Source organism: Podarcis melisellensis (assembly GCF_964234715.1).
Source record: "Podarcis melisellensis genome assembly, chromosome: 10".
Lineage (NCBI taxonomy): Eukaryota > Metazoa > Chordata > Lepidosauria > Squamata > Lacertidae > Podarcis > Podarcis melisellensis.
This window is the reverse complement of record NC_138542.1, coordinates 44,448,978-44,463,097: the sequence shown is the minus strand read 5'-3', so window position 1 is coordinate 44,463,097 and position 14,120 is coordinate 44,448,978. Positions and strand designations below refer to the sequence as shown.

Below are 14,120 nucleotides of genomic sequence, written 5' to 3'. Positions count from 1 at the left end.
TACTCTCACGAAATGTATGTTATATGATGGAAACCTGCATTCCCACTTGGCAGCCTTTACAACAAAAACAATTTTCATGCAACGCCTTTGTGGAATTCATTGCCACACTATGTAGTACATTCCAATAGTACAGCTGGGTTCAAAACTGGCAAAGACAAAACTTAGCAAGTAGGCAAATACTAAGAGGCCTAGCCATGCCAGATATGCCAGTATCCCAGCACCTGACTCCAGAAGCAAGAATGTGGGAGATAGGTTAATTGGTCTGTTTCATTGAAATTCCACTCCAATTCTTTCTGAGAAATATTTATTTGAGAAAAATGCCTTATGAAAGAGCTCAGTTCACTTGTTATTTTATATATGCAGTGACAGATAATGAAAGTAGGTGAAAACCCAATATTCATCCCAAGTTGAGAATTCTCCTTGAGATGTAGAGATAAACAGGTCCTCAAGCATTCTCAGAAGCCATTGTTAGGTCCTAGGGTTTTCTGGAGTACTTCTGGCAGCTGCCATCATGGAAATGTTGGAAAAACAGATTCTACAGCAGTTTTCACTATTGTAGAATTACGAAAGACTTAAGCCATGATGAGAAAATTGTTCTTTCACTTTTAAAAAGTGTTATTTCACTTTCTTTTTCTTTTAAAAAGACAAGATTTTTTTCCTTACCTGTATAAGCTTGCTGCAAGTGAGCAGGCAGAGCTGTGTGAGACAGTGCTGTTGCATGCTGAGCTCCAGGCGGTAAACTCTTCAGTAAATCTGAAGTAGCGTGGATAATAAAAAACAAATACAACCACAAAAATTAAGAGCTAATTGATGCAAACAATCTACTTTGCATAAATGCACAAAGCAGCTTTACTTATTTTTGTCCAAAACATCTTCAGTAATGGTTACCAGTTCAATATGCATATGTTCTTTCAGTAAATGTAACAGATACATTCTTTAAAATGCCAAGTATGCAACCAAATTAAGGAAATACCCTGTTTGATACAACTTTTGTTTTTTATATATGCTATCCTGTGGTAGTGGAACAAGAAATATAGCTAAATAAATGTGTCAACTTAAGACTTCCCAAGAAACTAATATTAAACGTTCCAAGTCTAATATCAAACAAATACTGAAATCTACATTTGGTAAATAGGAAGGGGAAAAACTGCTTACAAAAGATGCACTTACGATAACAAAGGCAAAGCTTATTTTCGATTGTAAGCTATGGTGCTCATTTTAATCGATTTTCTGGGATGCAGAATGTTAGGGTTTTGTCCCACTTTATAAACAAAAATTTCTCAAATTCCAATTATCACAGGGCACTTCATCCAGAAAGGAAGTAAAAAATCAGTATGCACATAATGTGGAAAAACATACACATTTACACACGTAATATTGAGAGTTTAAAAAAAGCCATTAACAGCAACCAAAAAATAAAATCCTCGCCTACAAACTGTGAAGTATTTCTAAAGATCCCTGCATTTTCCCTGCAATTACAGTGTTTATGTGAAAGGAGGCTTAAAGAAATTGGATGGGAAAAATATCTAGCCTTACTTACTCTGCGCTAGGCTGTGGTGGAAAGCCGCTGAGGTAGATCCCGAGTTGGTTGTTACTCCAGCTGTGTCTGTTCCAAAGCCAAGTAGTTCCAATGGGAACTGAAAGGGCACAGTCACAGGAACAAGGCTACCCAGCATCCCAAAAGGAGCCAATGGAGCAGATGTCACATTCTGATTGGTTACAGACAGGGGTGATGTCATGAGCGTCAAAGGTGAAGCATTTGCCAGTAATGATGCACCTGTTGTTGACTGTATAGAGACAAGTGTTACTTTTAAATCTGTTTTACAGCTTTTCTGGGACACACCCAAGAAAATAAGATTCATTATATAAATATCTGAAGTTTTACTACCTAAACAAGGGTCATGCTTTTCTACACATTGCCTATGTGGCTTCTGGTACAACTTTATAAAATATTCTTTATAAAATATTGTCTTGCCATTAGTGTAAGTTACTGTTTCAACAATTAATAGTTTTAAATGGGAATGTTTTATAATGCTTCAACCATTCCCTCAGCTTCTCTTTCCCACAGCATTGCATCCATTGCAGTGTTACTGAAGGCATAAATTATTTCATAGCACAATTTAATGTATGCTTACTTGGAAGTAAGTCCCAAGGAGTTCAAGGGGGCTTATCCCAGTAAGTGTACTCAGGATTGCAGTACCAGTTTAGGGAACAAAGCAGCTATAACCAAGAAACCCTAGTACAAGAAGGGAAGGATTTCTGCAGTTATCATAATTTATTGTATGTATTACCATTCTAACATGTTCACTTCACCCTGAACATAGAAATATAGGAAGAACAGACAAGAATCAAATGCAGGAATCTTTGAGTGTGTGCTAAAACTATGGCAAGAGAATACTGGATGGGGTTTGGATGAGTTGGCCTAATCTGCCAGGCTATGCCAGGCTCTGCAACTGTTGAGCTACCAGCTTCGCACAATAAACTATGGGTCAGTGGAAGATAGTGCTGCAGTATGCTGCTGGTAATAGCCAGTGGCTGCAATCTCCTCAGGAACCCTCACACATTTGTGACTTTTTTTGGCTTAGCATTATGTGCAAGCCAGCTGTGTGTCAATAAACGGATGCTCTAGAAACTAACACAGTAAATGCTGAAAAGGACTACATAAAATGGTATGAATGTATGAAGTTCAGAAAGCTCTTGGAAGATTTGATACACAAAGAAGGAAATGTAGAAGCAGAAAATATTACAGTGAAAGCCGAGTTAGGCTTTTAGATGAAGGACCACAGGTAAGAAGGCTTACAGTATAGCTACACTGGCTGTAGGTCCTACCATTGGATGAAAGGGAGGCTGACAAGCATAGTATTAGCTGCTTTTTCTGCCCAAGGCCCCTCATTAAGAAAGTGGTAGCAGACATGGAGTCTGAAGCAGTTATACAGAAGAACGGACCAAATAAATATTAATTTTGGGAACAGTTGCTTTTATAAGCAATGCTTTACTTTAAGTAATGCTACATTTAAGGAAATAAAAATGATTGCTGCTTAAATTATGGCAGGATACAACAGAAGAGTAATAAAACATCAGACAAGCACCATTGATTAAAATTGTTCAGACTGACAATATGGACTCACTCGTGTGTGTTTAACTCATGACCTTCTCATCAGTGTGAAGGTATCTATATACATTTAGGATGTAATCCTACACATGCTAAGTTAAAGAGTTAGTTCCACTGAACTCAATGAGGATTACTTCTTAATAGACATGTAGAGAATTGCACTATTAGTGTAATTACATTTATGAGGAAGGATAAATAGCCCAAAATAGAATACACATGTTATGCCTATAATGAGCTTTCACATTCAACACATACCTGCACACTGGCTGGTATAACTGTAGACCCTGAGGCAGAAGATGGTCTGTGTGGAGTTGACAATTGTTTAGTAGCACCCTGTGTTCCACTTCCTGTTGCCCCAGAGATACTAGTCCTATTAGCTCCACTTGAATTAAGATTGCTGCCTCTGTTGACAGGTACATTCATTCCAACTCCACTTAAGTTGCTTTTGCCAACAGTTCCAGAGGCAGAAGAGTTGGACAATTTTGAAGGAGCCTGAGGGTTCTTTGCTGGTTGAAGGCCTGAGGTGCGGTTAGAGGACAGTAAATTAATTGTAGGAGACTGCCTGCTGACATTTGCTCCACTGGGCTGTTTGTGAAGGGAATTGTTGCTGCTAGAGTGACTACTCTGGGATACTAGTGCACTTGAACTGGAAGAACTGGAAGATGATACAGGCTTGGGTGTTGAAGTGGACCTTGCTGAGGATAGTTTAGGTGACACAATAGGTTTGGGTGTTACAGAAGGCTTGGGTGCTGTGGGCTTAGGAGAGGCAGCAGGTTTGGGGGAAGGAACCATGGAGAAAGGAGGCTTGAAACCCTGGGCAGAAACTTGTGATACCATGGTCTTGGCTAAATAGTTACTAGAGGTAGAGGTGCTGGATGCTGTCCGAGACACAAGTGGGTGAGCCATCTGGGAACTATTCCCAGACACGGTGCTAGTCAGGCGGTATGCTACTGGTTTATCTGATGTCTTGGTAATTGGGGACGAACAAGAGAGTTTAGGGTTGCTACTTAGTTTCACCACAGGATTGGTGTGAGATTTACTAATAGTTGCTTGTAGAGGAGACACATATTTCTGTTGGGCAGCTGACTGCTGGTGAACCTTTGTTATTTGTAATGCTGAAGAGCCACAACCGTGGGCTTCTGAAGAGGATACAAGGACAGACGTATCCTTTGGTCTCTGAGAAGCAGAGGAAGCTGTGGCTTGGATCTTACAGGAAGAAGAAATGTGGGCCTGTGAAGAGGAAGCAGCTTGAATCTGGCTTGACCTCTGTAATCCTTGTTGCAGAAGCTTGGCTGGCAAGGGCTCCAATGAAACCTTGGGATTCTGAATTGAAGACCCAGCAATAAGGCCTGAAGAGATACCAGTCTGAAGTAAATCCTGGGATTTCTTTGGTCCTGGTCCTGTGTGCCCAGCTATAAGACTTGAAGAATGTGGTGTTTGAACAGTCTCTACCTTTTTTGAAGATGACAGAGGTAACTTGCTCATTATACTTGCTAACTTCTCTTCTCTCAGCCCAGGCCGAGGTCTTGAAGTTGGTGTCTCTACAGAGGGCACAACAGGAGAACTCTTGGCTCCATTGTTAATACCGGCCAAAACATCAGAAATGGATTCCAATGATGGTGGATTGAAGGAGAGATCTTCATCCAGTGAATCATCTAGGCAGATGGTCTCCGGAGTAGGATTACAGCTAGAACTGGCCAGGGCAGTGACAGGTGTGCTGGTACTTGAAGCAGGAACACAAGCTGAAGTAAAAGGGGTACAGACTCTTTGTTCCTTCTTTGGACTAGAATCCTAGTGTGAAGAAATAATGAAAATTTAAATATTATTCTGCAAGTAAGAAGGAAGAAATTTCAAAGAATGCTTGTGTCTTGCCTGTTTGTAATCATGCATGGTTCCATTACTGTAGTTTATTTGATACCAGATTGCAAAAACAAGTATACTTGCTTATCAGTTTTAATTTTTTAAGCCCTGCAGGGTGTAGTTATTTAAAAGAAAACCTAAATCTACTACTGAATCTGTTAAAAAGAGAGATTACTCCCATATGAGCCCACTAAGCCCTGCTGCAGGTGCTCTGTTCTAATTACCTTCCGTCCAAGAAATAAATTAGTTTAGGACATGCTGTGATGTTTCTCACTGTTGGAACTCAGTCCACGAGAAAGCATGCATGAACCATAAATTGTGTTATTTTAAAAATATAATTAATTCCGTTTTTTACTTGATCAGGTTGGGTTAAATGGCTTTATTTTAAATGTTACTAGTATATATTGTGGTCCATTTTCCATTGTAATTTAACTGTTTTTATACTGTTCTCTATCTTGAGTTTCTATTACAAAGTATGGCAGGGTATAAAATTGAGACTCAAGAAAAAATGTGATAATAGTAGACATATGGGGATAGCTCAGTTGGTAGAGCATGAGACTCAATATGGGTCTGCTCCATATCTTAAGTGAACATGGGGCTGTGATTTTAAATATATTTGGGCTTGAGGGATGACTAAAGGTTCCCACTATTCTTATTTCCACAATCAATTTTCTGATATCTCTTTTCCACCGACCAGGAATGGACATCAAAAGGAAGTCTGACATTGAAGATAGTGTCTGTGGAAGGCGTTGCAGGGGAAAAACAGTTATGGGGACATAGCTTAGTATCCCGTGTGTGCTAAACACTTTATCTTTGGTATCACTGGGGTAGGCCCACCTTAAAAATACTGTGTAGATCTGTCTCCCATCACATGACTTTGAGCGCTAGACAACAAATCCGTTTTAAAGGTCATACCAATTAATAGTTAATAAAAGACTTTGTAACACTAATTTCTAGAATGCTCACAATACAACATGATGCAATCTCTTTTTTATTGCAGAAGCCAATATTCTTAACTGAAACAATTAACATTAAGATGCATGAACCATAGTGTGAAACCAAAAACTAATATTGCTTAAATATATTTCCTCCCCTAATTTTGTCTCAGCTTCTGGGCTGCAACGAAAACACTATATTATATTATTCAGCTTTGCATCAGTAAACATATCAAGAGGAGCCTCAGATGCAAATTTTCAAGTGCAAGTACATTGAATCTTCCAGATATCACACAAATTCTACAAGCTCTGAAAGGAATTATATACCTTAAAATTATTACCCATGGAGCAATCAACTCTGCAGCAAGCTTTTCATGAAGACCACACTGCTCAGCAATTTTTTCATTTGCTGACAAAAATGGGATCTGGGTAGCGCTGGGCTATTTTTCAGTCTAATGCATCTCAGAAGATTCAGTTGGTAGCTGTGCTGATCCGATGCAGTTGAAATAAATAAAAAAATTGTCCAGTAGCATCTTAGAGACCAACTAAGTTTGTTCTGGGTATAAGCTTTCATGCGCATGCACACTTCTTCAGATACCATGTGTGCATGAACACAAAAGCTTATATACCCAGAACAAACTTAGTTGGTCTCTAAGGTGCTACTGGACAATTTTTAATATTTTTTTTTTATATATCTCAGAAGATTGGTGTAAAGGTAGCACTCCATGTATATTGCCTTGAGATCCTTGATGAAAGCATGCAATACAAAGGTGATAAATAAAAAGCCAGATTGGTGTATTAATTGCTAAAGTTTCAGATCTGTGAAACTTTACATCTTGCCAAATTGTTATTACTATTTATTTCTTCATTTTGACTTATTACTTACCTTTGCTTTGGGTTTAGGTGCCAGAATCACTTTCTTCTTTGCCCTAGTGAGCACAAATTTATAGTTAGAGGGCAATCTATGATTTTTAACTAGAAGTGTCAGAGCCCTATGAAAGGCCTTAAATCTGCTGGCCATAAACACAAGGCTGGCTAGGTATGGGCAGACATGTTCAAAAAGAAAAAAGTGGAAACACAATTTAATTGAAACCTAGGGGAGATTTTGCAAATATGCATGCACCCAGGATTTTGACTAGAATTTGCTTCTGAGAAGGTGGTTCCACAAAATCCATTTGTTGATCTTTAAACTCACTAACTTACTGAACTTTGAGGTTCAGGTTGTGTGGACACCATTAGAGAAAGAAACAGAAAATAGTCTCATATCCACATGAAGCACAACTACGCCAAGTCTAAATTTTGGTCCTCCTCTTGAGTTCATTTAACAACTGTATTCTGAATACAAGCTGACCCCCTACTGGAGTACTGAGTCTTCATAATGAAAATGGTGAAAATTTGTAAATGTGCATATGCTAGCACTCTGTCCTGGATCTGAGGCCTGAGCCAAATCAGACATATTGAGAGGGCCTCAGACTAGTCAGGTACATAGAGTCACAGGTTGCTGTGAGTTGTATTGGACTGGCCCAGAGATCCATGACTGTCAGGGGGCAGGGTATCAGGCAGCAGGGAGGAACAAGCAGGGCAGAAAAACCATACAAGGAGGCAAAGACCTCTCTGATAAGTGGCTGCGTCTTCCTAGGGGAAGGTAGGCCTGATGCTGCAGCTCTCCTTCTTGCCTGACAACCTGCAGGATCAATGCCTCCACTGAACTTCACAGGCAGGAAAGCCATTTACAAAGCAGTCCCACACAGGATTGGTCCTGTTAGCTAGGGATCATGGGAGTTGTAGGCCAAAACATCTGGAGGGCCGCAAGTTGGGGTGCCTGATCTAGATCAATAATTTCAAACATCATCTTTCTCACAAATGCCTCCTTCCACTTTCAACATTTCATCACAATAATATTCAGTTAATTCTATTCTGTGATGTCAATCTGGTAAATGTATGACTTGTAGATTAAAATCTAGAATTATACAGGCAACATTTGACTAGTTCCAGAGGGATTTCCCCTTGGCATACTGAAGCACACTATCATACAATGTATTTCACCAGTAATTTGAACTACACAAAATACACTGGTTCAAACTTTATTCTAACAAGCCTCCCATCCCCGGGCCTCAGACAAGCACTTTATGGGTCTGCAAACAATAGTATGGAAAGCTAAATAAATGAAAATAGAAGAGCTTATATAAATATGTGCTTATGTTACACTCACGGAGCAGATGTAAGATGATTATGAACACTTCGACTCTCTTTAAAGAGCATCCTAGAAAAAGAGAGGGAGAGCAAAGAATTCCATATTATCAAATATCAACAATTTCTCCAGAATTAAATGATTCACCATATGCCATGCTATGAACTTACCAGTTTATTTGTACAGTTATTTGACGCAAGATGATGTAATCGGGTTAAAATATGCACATTAGTTTTCAATAGAGATAATAGCTACACTAGAAGAATACTGCTTACCAAATGTTGTTGTCTTCAGTAAGATTGATGAAATATTATTAATATGTTTCGATCAAACATGGTTTGTTAATCACTTCCTGACATTCAAATGTCTACACAGCTCCCTCAGGTGAGATATAAGTGAAGAGATGCAAGGACAAAAATAACTCTCTAAATCTACTGCAGGCGTTCCCAACCTTTTTTGTCCTGGGGACATGTTTGGCAATCTGAGAAACTGCTGTGGGTACCACCACAGAATGACTGCTGTTGGGGATTGCCAATAACTTGCTCTAGAAACAGAGTACAGTGGTACCTCAGTTTACGAACTTAATCCATTCCAGAAGTCCGTTCTTAAACCGAAACTGTTCTTAAACCGAGGCGTGCTTTCCCTAATGAGGCCTCCCGCTGCCGGTGCCCTTCCACCGTTCAGCTTCCGTTCTTAGACCGAGATAAAGTTTGCAAACTGGGACACTACTTCCAGTTTTGCAGAGTTCGTAAACCGAATAGTTCGTAAACAGGGCTGTTCTTAACCCGAGGTACCACTGTACAACCTCTTCATACAAGACAAAACACCAATCATCCCCAAACTAATGCTAATCCTCCCCTCCCCAAAAAGACTCAAGACAAAAATGTGTGCCCTTAACAGACACATCTTAACCTCTCAAAAAGGAAAGAGATATGCAGACCCCCAACCCCCCCCAAGTAAGGAAGGCACATATTCCCCAAAAAAATACAATACAAATCAGACAACACACACAAACCCTCCACCACTACCTGTGAACAAAAGGTAACCCTCCTCCCTCCACAAAAGAAACAAGCTAAAAAAACCTCTTCCCCAAAGAGATAGAACTTACTTCCTACTACCTCTGTCCCCCATGCTTACAATGCAGGGTGTTTTTCAAAAAGTTTTAGAATGGACTGGAAAGAAAACCCCCCGTCTTTGGCTCGACACCCTCTTCCTTTCTTATAAAGTCTGTATGGGGTTCTGAGGAAAGGGAAAAGGGCAAGGCAATTGAAGGACTGCACTTTACTTCCCAGCCAGCCCAGCTGCACAAAGTAAAAAAGCAAAAAGCAAAAACAACAACAACAAAACCCCAAAAACCTGGGGGGAGGGGACTTTGGTGGACACTAAAGAGGGTGTCAGAGGGTTATGAGATTCCCATGGGGGTTCCAAATCTATAGTACATCTTGTCACTGCTTCAGATTGAACTAATTTACAATAACAGACTGAGCCACTACAAATTGGCCCAGGTATTAGATATGTAATTTCACTCAAACTGTATAATCCAGAACATGTTTAATCAGAAGAAAGCCTCACTGCAGATTCAGAACCATGATTTCTTGAAATGTTAGGCACCAGCCTTTCATTCTGATGCTCTCTGGTTGTTTCCAGTTACAACTCCCATCCTCTACAATCTTGGCCATCTGGGCTGGTGTTGATGGGAGTTGTAGTTCAAAACATCTGGAGGGGTTTGACCATCCCCTTTTCCACAATCTTGTTACAACTAGAAATCTTCTGGAATTTAGCACAGTACATAGTCATCAGATCTAGAGGTATTTCAGCTCTAAGTTGGGAAATCTTCACCAAATACCTTGCGAAAGATTATTTTATACCCTGGGTGTAAATCTATGGGTGGGGTCCTTCCAAAATCACCCAGTACCTAGTCCAATTTAGGCAAATGTTACTCAAGCACCTAACTACATAGGGCAGCAGAGCTTGCTAACTTCACCGGCATTTAGAATAAGAATTCTTTAGCATTAACAGAGAAAACATGAATAGGAATTCAGAATTTTTGGTCAGTCTGAGGGCCAGGGCTTAGTAACATTTACAGATTTTGAACCAGACAAGGGGAAGTGAGATTTGAACCTGTTCTTTCCAGGTGAGTTGTTAGGTATTAAAAGAATAGCTGTCAGTGAAGGTAAGAAAGTTCCTTTAAAAGGTCATCACGTTTATCATCACTCAGTCACCTAACCAGGCATATTGCATCTGAAGAGAACTACTATGCTCAACAATGACCATATATTAAGCCAAAATATGCACAATCCCCTTCAGTCAAACTATGAAGCCTCTAATTAGTTACACCTTCCCAGTATGAAACTACAGTAGAGTCCTTCTGGTTTAATTACAGCTCACACAAAGGGGCAACATGCTTAATAAACTGAGATTAAGGAGATAGCTCAACTGGTAAAGCATGAGACTCTTAATCTCAGAGCTGTGGGTTCAGGCCTCATGCTGGGCAAGAGATTCCTGCAAATCCAGGTTTGTTTGGCCTAGATGACCTACAGGGTCCCTTCCAATTCTATGATTATTAGCTCTATGATCATCCAAGCAGGTCAAAGTGTGCAAAGTCTCCACTGACATATGACTTTTTCCTGGAATGTGAGTTTGTTAGCAGACATTCATGGTAATCTTGAAATTGGTTTATCAGTATGTATCAAAAAGAGGGGTTCTTCATGAGAATGGCGCCCCAAGGAAATTCACATACTAATGTAGCATACACAAAAAAAACTATCAAAATTGAGCAGATCTAGTAGCCATTAAAATGAAAAAAAAGATGAGGGCTCTGGGAGGCTTGGTATGGTCATAATCACTTTCAGAGTTAACACTAAATAAATAAATTATGGTAAATGAGCCACCATAGCAGCTAGAGGGCTATGAAAATTTGTATCCTGTGCTTTTAAGACTCATCTACCCATGTACTATCTGAAATAAAAGGAATGCATCGGTTGGGGGTTTTTTTTTAGCTCTCCTACCACACTGCTTGGCAAACAGAATGTGATCAGAATTGCTGGCTTTGCACATATATTTATCTAACACTATAGACATCAAACATGATTTGTTATCAATTTTTATTGATAGATATAGATCTGGCCTGTGTAGCCAAAAAGGTTCTACACCCATGCTTTAAATAAGGAAACACATTGTAAGAGCAATTGACACACCTTGTGAACCCCTCACAATATCATTTGTCAGCACAATATTCATTCATTCATTCATTCATTCATTCATTCATTCATTTGCTTTACTGACCTTTATTCTCAAGCTTTTCAGTTGGAAATTTTCCAGTTACAGAAACTGTATTAGATCATGTTAGGATATTCTCATATGCAGGCTGCTAATTATCTCTCCTCAAGCTTTTCACATCCTTTCTTACCTAAGCTGATGCCCTGCAGCTTGCCTTTGTCTTGTCTATCTTAGATTGCAAATTCTTCAAAGCAGGAAACAAGTCTCACTGTTCATAAAGAGCCAGGCATAATTACAGCACTAAATACTCATTAATACATTGTAATAATTGTGCCATTGTGACAACCCGCTATTAAAGGTCATATCTGACCAGCAGCCAATTAATGGGCTTCAATAATTATTTGTAGTAACAATGCTGCTTATTTCAAGCTGACTTTACTGAAAGCTACAACTAGTATCCTAAATTTAGTGCTCCCATTGGACTGTCAGAGCACGCACAATTGGAATCAGTTTAAGGTGAGGTTTAAAAGACTGAATTAATTTACTTCAGTGTACACATATGCATTGGACATCCTGGGATAGGCTACACCATAAAATAATGCAAGGTAGAAAGTGGCATAAACACATCAGTTAATCAGGGATTATTCTAAGCTAAAAACATGGCCCATGTGGTCCAGCACCCTGTTCTCACAGTGGCCAAAGAGATGCCCATGGTAAGCTACAATAAGAGTGGTAATAAACCACTTTAAACACGTTGCTTCTCTTAAGTCAGTGCATGTATGTGCCTGTATAGCAAAATCATATTTCAAATTTCTTTTCAGTTGTACACTACCGCCAATTGTTTTTTTACAACTATAATAACTGGCAGAAATGCTTACCATTGTGTATTTGGGTTACCATTATGTATTTGTGTTAGACTATTACTTTGGCCACCTCATGAGAAGAAACGACCCTGATGTTGGGAAAGATTGAGGGCACAAGGAGAAGGGGACAACAGAGGATGAGATGGTTGGACAGTGTTCTCGAAGCTACAAACATGAGTTTGACCAAACTGTGGGAGGCAGTGGAAGACAGGAGTGCCTGGCGTGCTCTGGTCCATGGGGTCACGAAGAGTTGGACACAACTAAACGACTAAACAACAAAATTGTTCCAAATGGCTGCTTCTGGTTTCATCTTTATCATTTTCTACTTTTAAATAACTTATTTCAACATTTTTGAAGGGTAAAAACTGTTTTTAGCATGATTATTGTCAAGCTCACACTTATTTACTTTTGTTCTTTAGCAGTAAGCCATTTCATTATCTCTTCTTTGAATAGTTCTTGGATGTGAACAGTTGAACAGTTGCTGAAACCACCAGAAAATCTCCAATGATTTGCTTCAAATACTCTGATAGATGGGCAGAGCACCATACAGATCCGTTAAAATAGCCACATCTAACCTCCTAATTCAGGTCCAAATCCTTAGACTTATAAAAAAGCCAAATTATAATATAATATAATATAATATAATATAATATAATATAATATAATATAATATAATAATATAAATAACCACTGTGAGTGGAACTACTACTAAACTGCTATATGGTATGCACGTAGGCCCCGTTTACCAAACACACATGTGTTTCCTGGAAATCATTTGTTTGGTGAGCATTCACACAACAAGTCCACAATTTCCATTTATTCTAATCTGTGATTTGCCAGATCCCTGTGTCCCTTCCCTCCATAGCTGCACCCAACCAGCAAAAGAGAGAAGGGAAAAACTGATTTGACCAATCTCTCCTGCACTCTGATCTGTCCACTTTCTTTCTCTCCTTCCTATCTCCATTGTTTCTACCCGAAAATGGCCACCACCAACAAGCAAAACACAAACAAATAAGGAAGTAAGGCAGTGGGCAAACTCAGCAAGTATGGATTATCGCCAACTGGAGATGGAATCAGCTTCTCCTCAGTGCAACATTTTGCTACTTGTTATAGGAAAGAATATCTGTAACCTGACAAGAACTTCAAAGTTTTAGGTATAGAAGACTAAGCAGAACCTTGTTCAAAATCATTTTCTATAGTATTGGCTGATGAAATATGAACATCAAGGAAACGGCCTCATAAACACTATGCATTGATATGCACCCAGTGACACTGCAGAACCTAGTAGATATTAAGAAAATAGAGCTTAGATGGTTCTGTCCTTTCCTATCAGGCTAGTCCCAAGAAGTGATGGTGGGAGATTGTTCAGTTTCACTATGAGACTTCGCTGCAGCATTCCTCTGCATCTTGTTTAACATATACCTGAGGAAGTCTGTGTGGAGATTTGACATAAGGTGTCACTACTATCTTCATATACACTCACTCACTCACTCACTCACTCTCTCGACATATGTTTTCAACTTATTCAGGCCTTACAGTCTTGCCACATTTCAGTAGCTTGGTGTAATCAAGTGTCAAATGAACTAAAGGAAAGCTGTGACTGCATTCAAACAAAACTTTTGGTAACATTTGGGAAAATGTTGACAAACAGCAATAAAATTCACATAATCTTTTTATAAGTTGCTTTGGATATATGTATTTTGCAAAAGGAAGGTATAATATTTTAAATAATTGTTTCATGCTTTCGACTTAGGTTTTCGGGTATTCTTAGACACACTGCCATGCCTTGAATTCTAAGCTACAATGGTGGCTAATGCTACTTTTGCTCAATGAGATAGGCCTAACTAAAACTGCTTCTTCATCCAAGCCATACTAAATTACAGTATATAAAATCAGCCAAGTATACTCTGTTGATTCATTCATCTATGTACCTTGTATGG

At 39.2% G+C, this 14,120-nt stretch overlaps 1 protein-coding gene across 2 annotated transcripts in view; it reads right to left on the bottom strand.

Annotated features, from left to right (window-relative positions):
* The window catches only part of UBN2 (ubinuclein 2), a 41,886-nt gene that overhangs the window by 3,056 nt on the left and 24,710 nt on the right, over positions 1-14,120 (bottom strand). Inside the window, exons 12-16 of one of the 2 annotated variants that reach the window (XM_081928549.1) lie at positions 8,120-8,170; positions 6,794-6,836; positions 3,368-4,903; positions 1,541-1,787; positions 664-753 (exon numbers count right to left, since the gene is read on the bottom strand). In XM_081928549.1, the coding sequence (XP_081784675.1) occupies positions 664-753; positions 1,541-1,787; positions 3,368-4,903; positions 6,794-6,836; positions 8,120-8,170 (1,967 nt within the window). The remainder of the gene's footprint in view (positions 1-663; positions 754-1,540; positions 1,788-3,367; positions 4,904-6,793; positions 6,837-8,119; positions 8,171-14,120) is intronic. The other variant, XR_014172492.1, reaches the window with a different exon arrangement.